Source organism: Pieris brassicae, chromosome Z (genome assembly GCF_905147105.1).
Source record: "Pieris brassicae chromosome Z, ilPieBrab1.1, whole genome shotgun sequence".
In the NCBI taxonomy this organism is placed as follows: Eukaryota; Metazoa; Arthropoda; class Insecta; order Lepidoptera; family Pieridae; genus Pieris; species Pieris brassicae.
Window position 1 is genome coordinate 9,076,822 of NC_059680.1, and position 22,841 is coordinate 9,099,662.

General features: G+C 33.3%; 1 protein-coding gene across 3 annotated transcripts; it reads left to right on the top strand.

Moving 5' to 3' along the window:
• Positions 1–370: 370 nt before the first annotated feature.
• On the top strand, positions 371–21,151 carry LOC123718810 (transcriptional repressor scratch 2-like). 3 transcript variants are annotated; one of them, XM_045675712.1, is made up of 3 exons: positions 371–377; positions 2,224–2,327; positions 17,590–21,151. In XM_045675712.1, exons 2-3 carry the CDS (start codon positions 2,228–2,230, stop codon positions 18,651–18,653), a joined length of 1,164 nt encoding a protein of 387 aa, XP_045531668.1. In that variant the 5' UTR covers positions 371–377; positions 2,224–2,227; the 3' UTR covers positions 18,654–21,151. The 3 variants fall into 3 exon arrangements, with proteins under 3 accessions (XP_045531668.1, XP_045531667.1, XP_045531669.1); XM_045675711.1 differs by lacking the exons at positions 371–377; positions 2,224–2,327 and adding an exon at positions 7,250–7,522; XM_045675713.1 differs by lacking the exons at positions 371–377; positions 2,224–2,327 and adding an exon at positions 13,107–13,182.
• The last annotated feature ends 1,690 nt before the right edge of the window (positions 21,152–22,841 follow it).

Genomic DNA, 22,841 nt, shown 5'->3' on the forward strand with positions numbered 1-22,841 from the left:
AATCGTAACCGAGATCTCATATATTCTCTATAATTCCGAAAACTCAATGATTCCAAGTCTTAAATTCTCCTACCCTTTTCTATAAAAATGTATATTAGGAATTTATGCGATTAGGAGCAAAACTCTAACCTGATAAGTGAAACTATCAGGCTCAGTTGAAATGCGATTAATATCTTAAGTAGCGGACTGTATGTAGTAGGTTTATAAAAAATCGATGGCTATAGCCACGCTTGCGTCTCGCATGCAGCCTGCTGCCGTGTTCTTGTCGGGACTCGGTGAATACCGCACGCGGCACGCGGCACGCCTGCTCCGCGGTCACCCGGCGCGACAACTTGTTGAAAGCGCCACCTGTAAACACATGGAGTCACTGTTATAGGGTAAGTCTATTATCTAGTTTTTATGTTTTTTTTCTAAAACACAAAATACAACTAGGGATTAACCATCCTCAGTATTTAAATATCAAGCACACGTTGGCAACGTGCTTTTATATTGGTAACATAAGTAATATATTACCGGAATACGCTAAAACGTAACGTAATACGTTTTTTTTTATTATTAAAGACACCTATGCAATTATATTGCACTATTATTGCAAATTGTATATTTAATATTTAAAAAAAATATTCTTGACAATGAAATATAGGATCTTATATAGGATATTCTCTAACATCCTGTTTTGTATTATAAAGTTTAAATATTTCAAGCTGAAATTGTTTTAGAAGTGACAAACATTGTCAAGTTAAACCAATATGTAGGTAGAACGTGAACTAGATCTATCGTTTCAACCCTTAAATTTTAATAGCATTAAGCTTTAGGCTTTATAAAAAAACACATACACCTACGTGATTATACCTTTTAATCATTAAAGTATCTAAACTATTTATAATAAAACACATAACAATTATATTGTAATAGCTGGTAAGTTATTCCCGTGTTTACCGTGGAAAATACAGTATTTCATAATTTAATATGGTAAATAACAGACTTTTTAATAGATTAGAATAGAAACAATTAGTAAACACAACCAAAATAACCAATTGTATCAATTGTAACAAATGGTAACGTCAATCTAGTCCAGTTGTGAATACCTACACATATTTCATCAAAATAATTCGATCAGATTAGAAAAAAATCGTCAATATATACACGTGAAACAGTTAGATGGTATCAAAGATATGTCTTGAAGATATCTAGACGATATAGTGCTTTTATAGACAGTTTTAAACTATTTTCCAAACAACAAAAACGATTTGTCTTATCACCAAAAAACAAATATCGGTCGAGTACAACAAAGCGTGTATTTTAAAAGAGTAACTTGTTGCACGCCCCAAAGTTGGCCAACCTGAGGATATTTACTTAAAGTAATTTCATTTTAAGAAAGTGCCGCTGCGTAGGTAAGTACTGACCTATTCCCTATTAATGTTGTTCATGAGATTTTTATTTACAGTACCTGTATTTCGCTATGCTTTTCAAAAAGAAAATATATATCTACCTAGATTAAAAGAACGAGATTGAAAGAAGTTCATTATGAAATATCCTAATTTTTCTTAAACATTTTTATCATATATATTGTGTATTACAAAAGTTAACTGTAAAACAAAGTTATACTGACTTATGTAGTTATGACCTTGTTTTCTTAACCTCATAAAAAACGAACTGCGTTGCGTTTAAGCAATTTAAATTTCGGTTTACTTATTTATTTATACGTTCCAAAACAACATAACAACAACACCAAAAAACAATAACAAAATATGATATTTAAACTGCAACTAAATAGAAACTTAAACCTCATTAAGAGCGTTATAAATAAAATTACAGTAAGTAGGATGCTTGTTGTGAAATATTTTCATTAATATTAGTAATTAAATTACTTTTATCGTTTGTAAAGGTTGTCTCGACAAGTTCCTCGGAACTTAATAAATTTTTTGTTAAAGAATTTGATAAACTGTTTATCTTTTTGTAATTAATGTTTTTTTTATATTTTGATAATAAAGAAAAATAAATGTTTCGGTTATTAAATGTATTATTTTATTATTTAGTTTTTTAATGAATTTACGGAGTTATTTGGATTGATCCACAAAAAGTATAAAGATTTTAGGATTTTTGCTGCGTAAAAAACATTCTTGATGTACTCAACTAGACCAGTTTTATACTGTGTATAACGCATACGAGTAGAATATTTTTGTTTATTTTTCCTATTTCTGTTGCGTTATTTTCTTACAGAGGAATGCCCCGATGCTATCTCATACAAAAATGGTCCGATCGACCAGCCAGCCCCAGCGAAGCCAGCGTTGCGCCTTCGCGAAAATTGGATCTAGATATATCAGGTAAGTACTTTTTATCTCGTTATATTACTCAAATACGATTCATAAAAGCAGTGCTCTGTAAAATCGACGTTTTTGTGTCAATATCCGTAACGCCGATGGTGAAACCTTTGGTTCAGTCGGTACAAAATCTCAACATCGAATTCGTGATGGTCATGCGATATGTTCATTCATCTTATAAAAGATTTCGAGAAATACATAATATTTACCTACCCACTAGATAGGTTTACAAATATTGATTTCTTATTTGTTTAACCGGGACATCGTAAAGTGTCCAAAGCGCATCGTAATGCGATTAGAACATAAAAATATAAATATTCGCGCAACGAACAGTCGAATCAGCAACGTGGCGTAGAACAGATACGGTACACCTACTAAGAACCCGCACAACTAACCTTAAATTATAACAATAACTAATTAATTAATTAAACGTTAATTATAACAAAAACATACCCGTCGAATAGAATAAAATACCTAATAATCTAATAGTGGCGCTGCAACCCTATTATCTTGGCCTTAGATTGCATCCGTTTCTTGGATCATTTTTATTTTATAAACAAGTAGATTTTCAGCTTCTCTTTAACACTGGATTTGAGTCAGCAATCATAGTTTCCTGACGATGTTCTTCCTCCAATAGTGTCCATCACTCTAATTGCGCTCATGAGTTTTTGGATACATAATAAATATATTTGTATATGGTTTATTCTATAAATTAAGTGCTCATTTTTCTTTATTATTTACAAAGTAAGACGTGTGGTACAATGACAAAACTATCAACAGTTTGTATGCTAGCTTTTAACGAGCTAATTACAGTTCAAATTATGTTTCGAAATTTGTTTTATAATCGAATACGATTACACAGCGCGATACTACCGATTTGGCAAAAAGCGGGCGAAGACATTCATTTCGAGGGTTAATTCTTCACATTACATTAAACAATATCACACTAGAGGTGATATTTCAAATAATGTATTAATCATGCTAATATTAGTAGTTGCTAGTATGTTTCTACTAATCCTATAACACAAAAAAATATACGTATATAACTACAGTCTATAATAAGGCTGAATACCATAGAACCCACAGAGACCAATTAATAATTTTACCGTATTTTATAGATATTTACCTAGGCCGCTGACTGCCTGGGGTTGTAGTGAAGTTATGAGAAGGTTTTTTTTTGATTATAGCTTCGCTTTACATTAAACATTTCGAAACGCCTTCATCGGGCCTGTGTCTCCACGTACGGGTACTCACGTCTTCCAAAGCGAGATACACAATAATTATAGTTATTACTTACAAATAAATGTTATAAATTAATATCCTGTATGTAATACTGATACACTAAAATATACGAGTCATAAAATTATTATAATAATACAAGTATCTTGAAATCTTAAAAATATTATAGTTACTAAGACTCTGCACCTTGAATGGCTGCCATCGTAAATAAATAGGTCCACAAATTGTTATATTGTTTTGTTCATTAATTAATATGGTGATCGATAAAACCACTTGTGTGGTCGCAATTAAAGTGTTATGGCAATTACGAAATTAAAATGGAGTAATGGTTTAAATTGTGCATAATTCATACAAATTGAATTGAAATCATACCTCAAAGTGATTTCGAGTTAATAGATGAAATGAATGAAATGGAATATGGAGTTCGAGTGCCTTCCCACTAACCAGAATCGTTCTCCAGTTATAAATGAATTATGAAAACTCGCGGTTGCTCAGTAATTTAAGTTCGAGGATGTTCTTAACATATATAAAAGTGCATTTTTTGCTCTAAAAATAACAACTGAGAACCTACGGTAAAGTTCATAGCGTATTTTGTTTAGATATGGCTGTTATCAGATTTATATCGCTACTTACAAATCTGAATACAATTTGACTAATGTCTTCAGACAAATCTTGTCTTCAAAATTTGATTTCTGAAACATGTTCGAACTATTGGATAAATGTAATATATACATTTTATTATTAATGATTTCACTTGTCTACTCGATCTAGCAGATATCCTATATCGATAACGAAGCTATTTAGAAATCTTCGTTTTAAATGGAAGTCAAACCACTTTCAATATATTTTTTTGAACCTTGGTCTCTTTCAACCTTGGTTTGCGTCTGAAGTACTTGACTTCAGACGCAAACCAAGGTTCAGATATTAAACAATAAAAATTTAATAAACACATAATGCTATAAAAAAGAAAAGTTAGCATAAACTAAAGTAAGTCATCATATTATCAATATTTTCTAGCATCCATGTGATTTATAAAATATATCGGACCAATATTTTGTAAATCACATTTTATTTACAAATTTGTCAAACCATTTGTTTGTTACATGAATTTTGTAGGTTGTTTTAATAAACATTCAATTACAAATTTTGTACGCGAAAAACATAGCTACGTTATATACTTAGCATCGAACTAACAAATTAAACCACTATTAGTTTCGCCCGTATGGTCTTATTGATTAAACTTTTCAGGTGGGGCGGGTTTATTGAGGATTCCCAAACGGCTTTATTTTATATACTCAACATGACCAGTAGTTTTTGACTTAATACCGCCTTATGTATAAATACTAAAGTCTTAAACTAAGATAATTTATCAAAGTATAGCGATGAAGAAAATTTTAATCTTTTAATACATTCCTTGGCTTTGAGGACTGTAAGGACAACACAAAAAAAGTTTCAGGCAATCTGTTTATATAATAATTATTGTAAGAAGATCTTTGAAGCAGTAAAGTGTGCGAAAGTCGAAGCGAAAACTTCAGGTTCTAGATCTGAGGGATCTACGAAAAAGTTCATCGTTCGTATTTATTGCCGAGAAAATTGTATGACTTCCGCAAATCCTTTCAACTTAAACCCGAGAATTCCAAATAATGATATAAAATAATCTATAGGAACGTTCATAAATTCTGTATCTAGATTGTGAATCTTACTTATTCCAATTCTAACTTATACAAGAGAATAACCAATGAGGTGTTAAGAACTTTGTCCAACTACGTATCAAAGTAGTGAGGTATTTCATTTGTTTGCCTGGTTCAAAGGAGAATAAGTAATATCTACGCAAAATAGCTGCTAGGGTTTTATGCAAGTAACATAATGGTTAAGGAAGGTGGACGTCAATAGTAATATCTTCTAAAGAGAAACGCTTTAGCAGACTTGTATTTGGTAGTAAATTGAGTGCAGTCCTTTGTGCCAGTGAAATAACTTTGTCAATTTTAGTGTCTGAAACTGTTCAACAGTATTGTCAGTTATTATGAAACGGTACGTAAAGGAAGATTAACTATTTTTAGTTTTTATTTAAATAAGCAGCAATTTTTCAATGATTACAATTGTATTAGAGACACTGTATTATGGATTTTATGAATATTAATTAGCTAATTGGTTAAGATTAACGTGTAGATACACGTTTGAACGCCAAATGTTCAGGAACAAAATGGTTGTAACAGGACAAAAAAAATAGACTGCTGATCTGCCTTTTGAAGAGAAATATAAATTTAAAGTTACTAAACTTAGATTAAGAAATTGAAGAAATATATTATTTATATACATTTCACGATCGATCTATCTTATTATTTGTTATGGTTGTTGTATTTTTTAATTTTCAAATTTGTTAAGTGCCCGCTGTGTGTCCTATGCTTATATATCCTTATTATGTAAACTTGAACCTTCAGGCAAAGGTATACAAAAAGGGAATACTTGAAATACGCAAGCATCAGCTTAAGATGTGCTTCTATTAACAAAAACATTAATAATAATCTTAGCTTCTCAAAGAGACAGAGAAAACCAAGATTACTATGGGGTACTTAGAACCTATTCTTTTTAATTCTATGCTAAGGTATTTTTATAATATATCTAATTTTTATTTCCGTTTGATATCTATTTTAGTTTGAAAACTATTGGGAATATACTTTGATGGTGAATTGAACTAAGGAAAAACAAATGGTTATAATAACGATTTATAAGCTAGTATGAATCGGTATTTCTCAAAATGCATATGATATTGATACAGTATTATTATAACTTCCGGTAACACATGCAATCATCGCGATTAACATTCTGAAGATAAAACGGAACGAAAACGAAAAAAGAATCTTAAGAATATAAATTTAAATTAGATAAATTATTTACATAACCCCGACGTTTCGAGTACTACAGGAGTCAGCAGACAGACCGCCAGTGATTTTGTGTCAACTTATGTAAATCGACGTATAAAAATCGTGTTTTATGCATTTTAATTATTTAGGTTACTCACGTTAACCAATCATATTTTTAAAATATATAAATACATAATTAATACACATTGCGTTTCTGAATGATTCTCATTATCTGATGATTATGAAGGTCCTTTCAATCTCATATATTTTAGATTAAGAATATTCAAAAACGTTATTGCATTTCTTAAATAAACACATTTTTGTATATTATATCATCGTGTTTTCTTATTGGAATATGAAGTGATAAATCTTTATCATCGAATTTAAAAAATAAAGTAGAAAACCATTCATCTCACAGTATTACAATATAATTTAAATCCTTAGCAATTATACATTTTTTCTAGAAACATATAATAAAACAAGAAAGAAATTAAATATCTAAAAGATAACAAAATACAATGATCCCCACCGATGCAGTTTGATAGAGTAAATGAAGCCAACAATAATGTCTGAGGAGGCAGCGCAGGGCAACGCTTCCACTGGTTGATCGCAAGCGTGGTCGCGAGGTCGTGGCGCGTTGCTCCGCAAGTGGCGCTGCAAGTTGTCGGCGGGTAAAGTTTGTGCGGCATAGTGCGAGCCACCCCACGCCCGCCACCCATACCGATCGAAGGCGCGGCGCGCGCACCACCCCATGCTCAATATATATCACGTATCGTACGGTCGACCCTCACAACGCAAGAAGAACGCGTGCGAACGCCTATAACGCCGCTCGCCTGGGGCGCCGCTCTCTCTCTTTCTCTCTTTTTCTCTGTTCGTCTGTTTCTCGCTGATGCGGTCGCACTGAGGCCGATGCAGGCTCCGCCATGCCGCGCTGCCTCATGGCCAAGAAGTGGAAGGTGGCTCCGGCGGGGGAACTGGTTGAGTCTGATGAGGAGATCGACGTGGTCGGCGAGGGGCGCGGCCGGAGCCCCGCACCCGCCGCCACCGCGCCGGGCCCTTCACCTCGCGATCCAGAACCGACGCTACTCTACAACGGTAAGCACACCTTCATTATTTTTATTGTCAATCTCCTGGCGCGCCGCACAACCATGGGACCAGCCACATGGAACTTTGAACCAGATTAATAAGTATGTTAATGTTACGAAGCTCTTTTAGACGAAACAATGCCGCCGGTACCTGTCCTGCCTAATGGAGAAAGTAAATAAGAAATGGTATTGAATTCAAAGTAGTATAAGTAGTTAAGAAAGTTTTATTGATTTATCATCCATCAGCCATCGTTCAAGCTTGGCGAGTGCTATTTGCTTGCGAATTTCATACCTTTCAATTATTTAATTAATTGCAAACGCTTCGCGCGCGCGAGATCATTACATAAAAATAACAAATATTAGTAGCCTCCCAATTCACAAAATCTATCGGCATTAAGACAAAGACATCCATCATAAGGATATTATATCCTCATCGACATTTGGCCTTCTATATAACAACTTTTATGAGTAAATCGATTTTAATCATAGTTCAAAGTCAGTCACTCATCAATCAATTTCACTGCAGTAATTATTATGAACTAAATTAAAGAACGAAGTACGAAACTAAAACAAAATATTAAAACACGCCTCTCATAACCAAAAAACAAAAAAACATTCAATGTAAGAGATTTTAGTTTTCGATGAATAACGAATAAGCCAGCGTCGTTATAATAGTATTGTAGTAGTAGCAAATAACAGCTACGCTACGTCGATCTATGTATTATCCGTCCTTTGTAGATCCTCTTTAGATGAGTCGTAGTCGTATATAATGTTTAAATCACTTTAGTTCGTCTCTCTAGTCTACGTCTTTCAGTCGTAGCTTTAACGTAGCGTTTTCGCTACTGCCATTAGCTTATATTAAAATGTGTATTTTATGATACATATCAAAATTACGATACAATCATATATATGAAACGCATATAATACTATATTTATATAAACTTAGGTTAATTTTACGCACTATTAAATTGATTAAATGAAGAATTCTACAATGTAATATTTTTCTTTTTTGCTAGTAACTTTTGACGGTAATGGTCATTTTAATGCTACATGTTATATGCTTTTTTCATATCTATTGTTTTTTGCCTTTATTTTTATTTTTTTTAACATTTACCATTTACCCTCTTAAACAGTAACAGTTTTTTATTTATTTTATAATATTTATAGGGGAAACCCCAATGGTTTACCCTTATAGTTTACTATAAGATGGAATTTTTTGCTCATGATGAGCAGTGTTGGCCTTGTGGCTGCATCGTGTGACTCTAATGTATGAAGTCGTAGGTTCACCCCTAACTGTGTGACTTTGTTGGTGTATTCAACTAACAATCGCTCGTACGGTGAAGGAAAACATCGTGAGGAAACCGGCATGCCTTAGACAAAAAGTCGATGGTATAAGTCAGGCGCAGATCGGTTGATCAACTGCTTGCTTATTAATATCTATTACAAATGATTACTGAACGAATACATAAATCCGATGGTCCGACCTAAAAATTGAATGATGTATATGATGACCTTGTAACGAACTAATATTAACAATATATAGTTTAATGTATGACAACAGATAACTAAATACATTAATAGACTAGTGGATTCGACGTAGTTCTGTACACACGTGTTAAATACAAAAAAATCATCTAAGTATAAATCTAAATCATTCTTCATTCCAGTTCCCAATGCATTCGAGAATATACAAACACACAAAACAATTTTCTTCAAAATAGAAATACACACACCAAAATTTTATATTTTTAAGGAGACTCCAACAGAACTCTTGGAGTCAAAACAATAGTCAACAACCTAAAAGCTTACTTCAGACCTGCATTAGAATAAGTTATATGTTAGAAAAGCATTTGTTTCTCATTGAGCGTTATGTAGGCATATCTTAAGTAGAGAGAAAAAAAATTTAAAAGAGCTATAGCCGTTTCCATACCAGTTGAATAATATAAACCTTTTATTATACATTATGAAATAAAGGGTTAGCCTCTAACCTTTTACATACAGCAATCAAATAATTAAAAACCACCAATAAAATTAATAAAACGTTTGAAGATCTCTTGTAGTGTTATATCTAAATCAATACTAAACGCTTTCCGTTACAGCATTCATTGGTAAAACGTGCCTGAATACAGATCAGAAATATTGCAGATACAGTTCCATTCTATCTACCTAAGTCGGATTAGTTACTGTGCTCTGTTTCAATGTTAAAACCGTCACTACGGAGCGGATTGAATAAGATTCACTTCTCTAATAAAACGTTTATTACTTATTACATAAACTCATTTGTTTTCATTTACCAGAACTATTCTATGTCTTACGTGTATAACTAACGACCTCTCCGACTTCGAATGCTTTAATTTTTTTGAAAATAAATATAGCCGTGATATTAGGGATAATGTGAGCAGTGTTGGCCTAGTGGCTTCAGCGTGCGACTCTCATCCCTGAGGTCGTAGGTTCGATCCCCGGCTGTGCACCAATGGATTTTCTTACTATGTGCGCATTTAACATTAGCTCGATCGGTGAAGAAAAACATCGTGAGGAAACCGGCTTGTCTTAGACCCAAATAGTCGACGGCGTGCGTCAGGCACAGAAGGCTGATCACCTACTTGCCTATTCGATAAAAAAGTGATCATGAAACAGATACAGAAATCTGAGGCCCAGACCTAAAAAAGGACAACCTTTTTAACACAACCTAGCGCCATTGATTTTTTTATGAGGGATAATGTGAAAAAATTTGTTTTTTTTGCTACCCACATGTAAACCGACTTACCAAACCTTATATTTATTTATTAAAATATGTTTCGACCTAATGATAATTTTAGAGATAAAATGCATTTTATAATCTCATATCCGTCTTTATCATGTATGATTATAGGTAGGCGAAACTCAAAGGTTCTTTTCACTAATGTGTTCTTTTAATTGAAATGAATTATACTGACTCATTCAACTTATTTAATTTTTGCATTAGAATGTATACTTTAATTAAGAAGAGTTTTAAAGTATTAAACAATGAGCTGCGTATTGTCTTTAATTTTGATGTGGTTTGGATTATGTTATGTTATTCACAATATTTGTCGAAGAAAAACACCTCCTCAATAAGTTTTTACAAGCTAACTTATATACATCTAAGCTTCGTAAAACTATATAAATTACTAACGTTAAGGCAAATTTCAAATATTCCCGTATCATCTTATTATTAAAATTTATACGTGACATGAGACAGTGGAGTTTAATAAGTTTGAACTGCAAATGCAGCACTTCAGACACAAATGGACATAAACTTGAAGCGAATGTACTTTATTGCTTTAAAATATTTATATGTATTTAGAAAGCATCTTTCAAGATTAACAAAGACTAATAATTTAGATATGTAATATTTCTAACGCGTGTTAATTGTTAACGTAAGTTCAACGAATGACAATTGAACGATTCACAGATATTGTTTTTTTTTTCTTTAATTAATTTACAAAAACGATTCAGTGTCAGTATAAGTGTATCGCAAAACTCAATTATTTTTAAACTGTTAACAAAAACATGAACTATACATGAAATACAGTTTCAAACTGTGAATTTTCAAATTGCTATAGAAATACAATTAACGACGTTTGTCAAACATTCGTTTGACGGCCCCAGCTTCCGGTCCAAATACGTGGATTTTTATACGAGTCTTATAAGTATCAGCCATCAAATGTTCTTTATGTAGAATATTTCATCTCACATAGCAATTATATTTAGTATTTTGAAAATAAAGCCGTAATTGGTGAAATTGCAGTACTGTGTATTTTTACTGCGTAACATTTTGAGAGGTGCAAGGCAAATGGAATAAATCTGGATAATTTATATACGGTATCCTTGGACTTTTGCAAGGTTACGTGTTTTTTTCTTGTACAGTTTGTAAAGCCAAATGAGTCTCCTGTTTTCAATAACATCAACAAATCGAACTTGTGACGATTCTGTTTAATAAAATCCTCAGTAAGGCAGACTTATTATTTTCTGAATTATATCTCTTCATATATAAGTTTAGATCTCTATTTATTTTATTTTATTCATAAAAACTAAATCAGTGCATTGTTTTAACTCAATTACTTACCTGTCCTTTTTATCACAATTTTTACAGAATTTGACAGAAAGAGACAAAATAATTGTCAAAAAGACTCAAATAAATTTAAATCATGTGATTAATATCCTCTTTCTGCTATTACGCAAATTATATACGTACGTAATTATATATATACGCAAATTTATTGGTAAATGTATGAACGTATAATTGTCATTAATTAAGATCGGTTCGAGTCCACTTGGTTAACGTAATTTATATCGAATTCATATTAATTCTACGTTTTAAAATATCTACGTTGCAGCCAACTAGCTTAATTAGCCGTTCAATTAACAGCATAACGTTTGAACTTAACGGCAATAATACTACATTTCTAAATCGACGCATTACGTAAAAAATATCCACTCATTGTAAGAAACGAAGCTAAAATACTTAGTTTAATATGCGAAACTATATAAATTAAAACCATTAACGGGCGAGTTGACGTCAGAATTTGCTGTAACAGCGTATGGAAATTATAAGTAGTATTTTAGTTGGACATATAAAAATAATTATTTTGCGATCATTTGAACGCTGAAGGAAAACATCGTGAGAGATTGTCTTAGACCTAAACTTTGCCTGAAACCGACAAAGAACACAAATCTGTCGCTAAAATGTTACAATGACTTTCCTCACTTTTTAAACATGAAATTACAGCGATTCTAACATATAATTACAATAGCAATATCTTGTAAACCACCATCTTCAAAAAAGTTTAAAGTTTTAAATATAAGTTAATATCTATGTATACCTTAGAATCTAGTTATGAGGTTACGTGTTGTAAAAAATACGATTTTCATGTACAGAATGCTTGTATTTTATCTTTGCCATTTCTAATTGTGGGCCAATATGATATTGACAAAAACAATCTTCCCAGTCCCATACATTTTCTGAATCGAAAGAACATAAGTTAATTCCTATCCATATCCTAGTCCTATTTTATGTTATTATTTATAGTGTTCCAAAGGTATTTTCATAGTTTTATAACGGAATTGATTTGGGAAATTTGAGAATTATACGTTAAATTCATAGCTAACTCACGAAGGTAACACAAATATTGTTTGTGCCAAAACTATTCCTTATGTTTCTAAATTTATTGCCACAAGCAGATGTTATTTTGTCCCCCTCCTATTTACTTCCGCTTACCCATACATATATTTAAATATTCATTCAATAAAGTATTAAGAAGTTTCGTTCCGATATATATACTAAAATAACGTTCTAGTTATAATTATTTATTATACAAGCAGAGTAAATAATAAGTCATAAATGTATTCGCATTAAGTTTGATATTAAGCCAATCCGTGAAAAATAAAATTTATATCGAAAATACATAACATATTTCTAAACTCAGTTATTAAATGCAAATTACATGATTTTGTTCTCAAAATAATTTTGCCTGGAAGAGATCGCTTACTAGCGATAAGGCATTCAGCCACACAGTTTGGGTTTCCGCCTTGTATAATATGGTTTTAAGTCAAATAAATGTTTCAGGTTATATATTTCTTTGTCATGTGTAAGACGATCTTGAAGTTTATCTACTCATTCGAGGGTGATGTGGGAATTCATTGAACCAGGTAAAAACTTTCAATCTATTGGCATTTTACTCTGTATTTTCTCTCTCAGTCTATAGTATGTAAAGTTAGCTTCAGCAATATCTCATCTTAATTATTCTACTTTGAATGTAGCTACTTCAGAAAATGTAAAGTTTTACACTGTGTTACTGAAGCGGACTCTACACGTCTCTGACTTCTTGTTCATACTTTGAATTTGACTTTTTCTCTAAATACCGCTATGTAGATCCTTTCATCAGTGTTTTTTGCACACTATCCATCCATCCACTACTTTTGTAATAGTTTCTTCTGAATTTTCTTTTGAACTGTTCAACGTTTTATTTGATTCCTTATTAAAGTGGGATATGCACGCAGTATGTGCGGTATACGTAGTATATTATCCGAGTAACCTTGTAATTTTATACTGAATGGTTACCTAAAGGGTTGGAACTAAAAGTAAAGGTTTGCGTTAATTTAAAGGGGTGAAATAAACCATTTTCTATTAACATTGTTTTGAGGGTTATGATGAACATGATAGAAATATATCCTTATTTAAATAAATTATAATTTTGTAACAAATAAAAATTGTTTATTCATTAAAGCATATGCTTAAATACAACATAGTGAATTATTTTGCCAACCACGAAAATGTCGCATTTAACTGATTATACTATATACCAAATCTTGTAAAGGTTCAGAGTACGTGGAGACATATAGCTAGAATATTTTTTTAGGTTAGCAACCTTCGTTGTGCCCTTCAGCATGGCGTCTTACTAACTTATAGCTTTGTATTTATTTTTCCCGCCCGTTGACCTAGAAAACTGCACGGCGAACCTTTCTGCACATGACAAAAGTGATTGTATATTTTTTATTCAATTAAGACTTTGTATAACTTGACTTACTATCGCTGCTTAAAAAGAGTATATAATTATGTTTCGCAATTTATATAAAAGCAAACGTATGCCAACAGGTATTACAATATATTTTGTGATCAAGAAACATACAAAACTAGATTATTATTTTATAGACAAATTCACCGTGTCATAAATGTGCCTAAAATAACAAAGTTTTTAATCAGTACTGGTGTGATTGATATGTATAGTAATAACGTATATAATTTACTATAGTGGTGTAAAACTTCAATCTGTAATGAAATTTATAATATGGTTATGAAGTGAAGTGATTCAGTCATTCACGCTTTTTATTGAACTGTCGATCGTTGGGTCATAAGAATTTAGATGTTCAAGATAATAACTAATGTCACGAGAAGTAAAATAGGTAAAAATAAATTGGCGAGCCCGTTACGATGAACAGTAATCCCCAGAGTCACGTGTTCCACTTTCCGCATAGATTTTGTGCTATTTCATGAAAATACTATTACGATTATACGAATAAGATTTAACGTAATTCATGCATTGACGTAATTAAAAATTACATAAAAATAATATGTTTGCTGTTATTGTTCAGCCAATAAGTTAATATCAATAATGAATAACTAAACTTGAAATAATATAATATATTAACGGAGAAATGCTCTCAATATCCTAGTGGTTAATCATGTAACTTCGATGTCGTTCAAAATTCATTATGTTCCGATGTATTTTTCGGTAAATCATAAATAAAATAAATGTAATAGAATCGAAATATCATATACTTAAAAATAAACGTTTCAAGGCTGAATCTAATACCTAATTACCTATTCGGCTATAAAGAATTATCAATGAAATGTGTATGACTATAATATAGAGAGTCCACATGCTACATGTTAATCAAATTTAATATTGTACTATGACGAAAAAAAGCAATCGTTCCCTCTAAATTAGGTATGTTAATTAATATTAAATATTATAATTCTTTAGCTAAAAAAATCTATACAATTTAAAGTAATCACTATCTTGTGAACTAAAGTTAAAATGAAGCGTATACATCGATGTATTTCCTAGAAACGTAAGCGTCCCAATCTCATATGAAACGTCAACAAGTACTCTGTGCTCCCTCGCCCTCTGAGATGAAGGGGAGAGTGGGGTCAGGAGGGGATTGGGAGGGTAGGGGGGTGAGGGGTCGAGATTCAACTGGTGCAATGCGGCGTACCCCTTCGCTCATCCCACTGTCCCGGTTTGTTTTTGCTATTGTATTTGCGGCGCACAGTTGGCACGCTAAGCGTTGATTTTGTTACGTTTCTTTTGTACCAGTACCTTAAATGAGGGTCGGCCTGGCTATTATTCCGTTTACTTTTACAGCAGCGACAGTTTATTAGGATGCTATTTAGCTCGTCAGAGTTGGGGTTAAGTTCCCGGCTATCTCCTGCAGCGTCCTAACTATTACGTTACGTAACCATTGAATAATCTTGCCGGTATTAGGCACAAGTCTATAAAAATTGAGGGTCACATTTTCACTTAATTTTAATTAACAACTGAAACTATATTTTTCATAAAATATAAATGGAACGGATAAATATTTTACAATAATCATTTTTATTTAATTACGTGTACATCTGATGCGGAAAGAGGATCGGGGCAACCTTTAAAGTTATCATGAAAATTTCTAACTATAATGTATGGCTTCATATAAATTTATACATACAATGATCACATAAGAATAATAAACATTTTATTTTTATCTCTATGCTATGAAGTTAAAATATAATAGCTATTCTATAGGAAGCATTACTAAAGCACTGCGGACTTAATGCGGTATCGTTATAATGCGTTTCATGGCTCTGTTTGAAATTTGGCACCTATTCAATAGTGTTATAAAAATGAATATACTTGAGAGGTACAAGGTATAAAGCTTATACATGAAACTTAATCAGTAAAATAGAAATTATTTAACCATTTCTATTTGAATTGCTGCAGTGAACACCGACTGTTAGGATTCAACACTATTAGAAACAATATATCATCTTCTGAAACATTAACTTAGTGATTTAAAAGTATAATTATTTTATTAAAATGTGATATTTTATACTTATTCATAATTTGTTCCCGATTTGAAACTACATATGTTTAATATAAGATATATCGGATACCTATGTCACACACTAGATGACTAATGAATATTCATGGATGTTGAGTAAACCGAATTATACCTCTCTTGAAACCTTAACCTGTTGAATTCTCAAAGTTGTTCTAAGCACTAACTTCAGACGCTTACAATTTTACGTCAAGGTATTGATGATGAAGATTATTTGTTAAAATTTATTTAACAAGATACTGTCTGCTTTATTGTGGGGAACGTTTTCAGCAAATTGAATTCGAAGAGCGGTATTTTGGTATGAGCCATTGATTGAAAGCCTCGAGTAGCAGACAGGCAGAAAATTTTAATTACAATCGTATTTGGATAGGATTTCAATTAATATCCACTTGCAAAATTTCCATTTCAAAGGGATTTTTTATTCAATAGTTCATTTTTATAGGATTTACAGTTACATTAATTAAAATGAAAGTCTGGACGCAGTTCAGTCTATTTTGTATAAATTAACGAACTGTTTTTCAGATTTTTATTAATATGTTTCACATACATATTGCTACGAGAAATAATACTGCCAGTACTCAGCGCTACGTCTTACGAAAATGCTTACGAAATAGCGCGTCCTTCATTCTTGACAAAAACAAAAGGGGGAGTAACTCCTAAGGGTCCCCCCTCTTCGTTGTCGTTCTAACTAATCCCAACTTGCCTCTAACTTTCATTTACTTTATTTGAAAAGCGACAGTCTCTTTTAGCCATAAGGCCAGCTTCAGTACAACTTCTATTATATATTTTTTCTTTATTTAAACCGGTAAAGTACCTTTCGGCAAAAAGAAAATGGCCTAACCTAATCTACATTTTAAAGTAATTGTTCAATTCGTCTATCCAATATTATTAGATATATTTAATGGTGTTTTTAAAGTACTGACAAAAATGTCACCTGGTAGCAGTTGTCTTCGTTTCAATCAGATTTTCTGTGAGCGTTACTGGATATAATAAATATTCAAGTACAACGTTGTCCTATTTACAGTATGGCAGCGGAGTAGCCATTACATGAATTATTAAAGTAGCTACTAACGGTTAGGCTGGTAGCTATTAAAAAATTAAAAATACAGTCGGAAACGAAACAGCCACTGGTTGATATAGGCGCGCTACAGGTTGCCTTCGTAAATTATTAACGGACACAGAATAACTCTTGTAAACTGGGGGGCTCCCACTCCCACACTACGCCTTCCACCCTCTAGTTATATACCTGATTTGAATGCATCTAAAGGGTTTGTACAAGGCCCTATTGACGGTCTCTACGAGTGGCGGGTGTTATTACGAAGTATGAGTACCCGGTTCCTTATGCAATAATAAAACCATTGTAATAATTATTTTATAATTTTATTATATTGTTTCTGGTGTGATATCGCATTGGTGAATAAAAGTGAAGTGGAACTTAAAAAAATATCTTTCTTTCAGGTTACACAGAGGAGCAGCCTTCCACACAGTTCACCGCACAGCTTCCAAGCGAGGTGAGCCCGGCTCCCCCCGGCCCATCTCAGCCGGCGTCTCAGCCTCTATCCTACGCTCTTCTACAAATCTCGACCTCCGACTCGACCGAAACTCCCTTCATTCAGGTACATCTCCAATCTTCACCTGTCTCCCCCCCTCCGCCACCGGCGAGCGGCAAATCTACATCGCTGTGCTATACGAGCAGCGGCACCCTACTTTCGCTTCCACCTAAAAAGAAAGACATCTATCGACCCTACTGCTTAGGAGATCGTGCCTATTTACAACGCCCGGAGGAAGATCTCAACGCAGCCCATGCCATCCTTGATCTTAGTCAACATGCAGTTTTCCTTACCACGCCGCCGCGCACTGAGCCCTCGCCTCCTGAACTTCCCCCACCGCCCCCGGAACCAGAACCAGAACCTACACAAGAACAATCTGAACGCCCCCGAGAAACAGTTGCCTATACATATGATGCTTTTTTCGTCAGTGATGGTCGGTCTAAGCGACGAAACTTTGCCAATGCTCCAGTAGAAAGTGCACAGCAACCGACCGACCACAAATCTAAATATACATGCAGTGAATGCGGTAAACGTTACGCCACTTCTTCAAACCTCTCGCGACATAAACAAACCCACCGCAGTCTCGATTCTGTTGCGGCAAAGCGGTGTGGAGAATGCGGCAAGGCATACGTGTCTATGCCTGCTCTGGCTATGCATGTGTTGACACATCAGCTATCACACGTGTGCGGCGTTTGCGGCAAGTTGTTCTCCCGACCATGGTTACTGCAGGGTCACTTGCGTTCTCACACTGGCGAAAAACCATATGGATGTGCCCATTGCGGGAAAGCATTTGCAGATAGATCCAATTTGCGTGCTCACATGCAGACTCACTCCTCTGATAAAAACTTCGAATGTTCTCGATGCCATAAAACCTTCGCACTCAAAAGCTACCTCAACAAACATCAAGAATCAGCCTGCGTTCGTGATGATGACTCACCGTCGCCTGATGCTCCCGCCTCTACGACAGAATAGGCCGGTATCGCTATAGTAACTAGGGACCGTCATACCATCATTTTGGTTTACTCGTTAACGTAAAGTATTAATATGAATTTAGTTCATTAGCATAAAGTAATATAATAAATTAATATTAAATAGGCCTCCAAACCGGTACGTCCTAAAGGCGACCGGCCCACGAGTGCCGCAATCGAGCAACGTTTCGCAAACAACGAATAACGTACGACCCCGTAGTGCCGCAAGCGTGGCATTGGCCTGCAGCGACAGACGTCCTGTTAAAGATTAACATAAACATGTACATATACTTGTCGATAAATATACCCGTATATACATAGAAATAATGAATACGAATGAAATTAATATCTTTTGTAGGTGATTTTTACAACCGGAACGTAGGTTAGAGAGTATCACGGTGTAAGTTTATTATGGGGGTGCGCGTAAGCTCGTCTGTGGATGGAAACGGAGCACCTGGGTGCGCCACGACGCGTCGGTGAGGAACTTGCCGAATCTTTCCGTCCGAAGCTCCGCAAACGTCGCCGCGTCCGCCCGTGTCGATATCACAGTGCCAGCTGGCTCGACCACTCGAACCGTCCAAACTTTACGATTATACGAGAACTGCACTCATATTATTTTAGTCGACATTCACAGATACAGCTAATAAAGAATACTGATCTTACTGAAGAATAAAAAAACTCCGGAAATGTTAAGATTAATTTAAGAGAGGTCAGAAAACTTGCGTAGACTCGTAGCGTTACCGTAGAATCGTAAATGGTTGGATGGAGTTATGTTTCTAGCTTGGCCTGTGGACTATGGCCGCGCCGACCGCCCCGTCACAGTGCCTTATCGGCGACCACGCGCCGAACCCGTCCCACCATCGTTGCCCTTCAAGCCCCGGTGCCTCATTCAACTTTTACTCGAAAGGATATAATTTTAATGAAATTTTTCATTAAGGGACAACAAACAATTCATAATACGTTTTTCTTTAATAAACAATTCAACAAGTAGCAGAAAAGAAACCGTTTTATCATCGCTTATTGATTCAAAATCAAAAAAACATTAAATCCAAACAGTAAACATAAAATACGAACGGGTTAATAAATGATGGGAAATGCGTTTCGGGCGAGAGGCGGGCGCAATAAGCGACGTCGTTATTAGGGACGGGCAGCGCCGCATTACGCAGTGAGCAGCCTTTAGATTGAGAGTGTGTTATAGCAAGAAGTAAAGTGTAACTGGCAATAACATAACTTAGATTATAATAGCTATAGACTAGGTTAAGAGACGGGCACGAGGTGCTCGGTGAGAAATGGGTATTCGAAAAGCAATAATAATGTAGGCACTAAATAAGTCGCGCACCGCAGTCAATCGACGCAGCAGACTTTATTCTAATCATGTAGCATTCTGTAGCTGTCGTAGACGGAGTGTAGCGACGGCCTCATGGTGCATCTTCTATACGTCACTGCGTTTCTAAGCGACCAATTTGCAAAAAAGACTATTAGTGGTATGCACATAGATTAATCGAAGTAGATTAGGTCGTAAAAAGGATCATCCGCGAGGCCGCCGCTTATAAATTTCCTATCATTATAATATTTAGGTAGTGCCTCGCATGTCAATTTGTTCTTAATGAATTTCTTTAATCCTGTCAATTATGAGATTGTCTCGGTAAAATTACTATGTTCCCTGGCATTCACCCTTCGGATCAAAAACCGTCAATTCCTCGGATTATTATAATTTCTATATTTGAAAATAGATTTTAGGCGTTGTTATTGGATGGTTAAGTGGTTTTTAAAAATAAAGTTTGAGTTGCTTAAAAATAAATTCTACTTTCGGCCCATATTAATCTAAAAACCGATTTATTTTGGACAACATTGAAGTTCTAACGTAGTAATAAATTTTCTCAGCTAAAATGGTTTAACAACAAAACTTCGTCATTAATATTCGCATTAAGTTCAGTTACTCCTATAGATAAACTTAATTAGCTATTAAACAAAGGTTGCGCGTAATAAGCAATATATTGTAAATCGATAAGCAATATTAGGTTAGAATATACGTAGTTCATAAATGTAACTAATACATGATATATATTGTTCATATTAAGTAGTTTTCTAGATGTTTTTGGTGCTTTGGAGTACAGTATTGAACGAATCTTACATCGAATTTTAAAATAATTCAGGATTCAATAATTGTGATATTCTGTTTGAAAATTTAAATTACAATACGTTATTATAGGTTATAGGTTTACAATTATCTTTTTATTATTTGTTTGTATCGAATTTTTTGCTTTCATTGTTATAATTGTCTGAGTGTGTACTCCTATGCGTTTCTTCTTTATTTAACGTTATAGATCTAGGCTACTACATTTTTTAGCATAAAGCAATTTTATCGCTTTCAAAAAAGAATCAAAAACGAGAAAATATTTTGTTCAAATATTTATACTAACGTTATTGTAGTTGTAGTTATTTTATAATAAGCGATCGTTTAAACAAATCTAATATAGTGAAGGTAAAGTAATATATACAAAACATATACTAATATTTAAATGTAAATATTTCCATATGTACCAAATTACCTTCTTTACAATTTTTGTAGGTGTAGGTGTCAAATATTTGGAATAATATATTTATGTAGTAAATGTAGATACTTGTAAGGTTGAGCGACTTAACATTTTCTGCAACTGCAAAATGATAATGCACACACAGTAAAAAAAAATATTCTAATGCTTTACGATTAGATTTTATTAAATCTAAGTTTCTTTAAGTGGTATATAAACTACATAGATTTCATTTCAAATATTTTTTTATTTTGAAAACTTAGTGATAAAATGCCATAAATTTTAGCATCGCCCTAGTGGCTGTGTGGCTATTTTATAATGCTTCCCAGAATATCGATTATTTTATATTAACGAAAGAAATACACATCAAAGCTACGTCAGATTTTTATGGTCTATTTACAGCTATACAATGTATGCAACGAAAAATATTATGTTCAATATAACTACGCCGTGATAACAGTGTTCACGTTCTTATAAATGCATTTAAGTGATACTATACACTGTCCAAAAGTAATAAACGAGCAATAAATATCGAAAGCAATGAAAAAAACGAATAGGCTAAGGTAACTATAAGCAATATTTTAATAAAACGAAAAGCAATATTGTCTAGTGTAACTTTAGTTTAGGGAGAGTGATACAATTAACTCATGCATGCAAACTTGTTGCCATATAATTAGACTGCAACCAGTGATACCCGTAGTGTTGTGTACGTCATTCGCAAAGCAATACTTTTCACTTTAAACGTTAGTTAATACTATTTATTATACACGAATATAGTGAATTTACATCTAGATTAGCTTTGTAGATAAGAAGAGAGCTCGAAAGAGAGAACACCAATCAAAATAAGGATAGATATTATGTGAGTATAGCTTTTTGATAGCTTGGCAGTATGTTAAATAAAAACACACAGTACAAATGTAATGGTCGAACAAAAAACATCTACGATATAGCTTAAGAGCGATGTCTTTCAATTGTACGATTATGTAAACAAAAATTCACATACAGTAAATATAATAATCTTTCTAACAATATCATAAGTAATCTTTTACTAAATTAGAATTAAATTATTGATATAAACAACCAAAGAAAAATATTAGTGTGTTTTTGTTAAGCATACGGCTCTATTAAGAATTAGTTTCAAAATTTAGTATGGATAAATATAATAGAGGTCACGAAGTATAAACTGCAATCTGGAATGGATAATATTTAGATTTTAATGTATGTCAATAGGGACCTTACATTTCATTTTTCAATATTCAGTAAGGCAATCGCTAGTTTTAACTATAAGTATGAATTTCCTGTACCAACAAAAAGTTATTAAAATATTTCGTAGTTCAACTAATTATACAAATACCTCTTTAATACGAACACAGAATTAATATTGAGTAACGTAATTGAGGGGAAATATTCTTGCAGTTTATGCCGAGGCTTAAAATGAAAATTCCTATTTTATAAAATATCGCAATACATCCAATATTCTAGATTTTAATTCTTATATACACCATTTAATTTACCCATACTTAGGGAGTCTACGAGAAAAAATTCTTATATACCTACACAAAATAAAAATTTAAATTTTAATAAATTAAGGTAATACGAAAGCAATAAAGTGACAACGATAGCTAATAATCGAAATTTTACAACGAATTGTTTGTTTA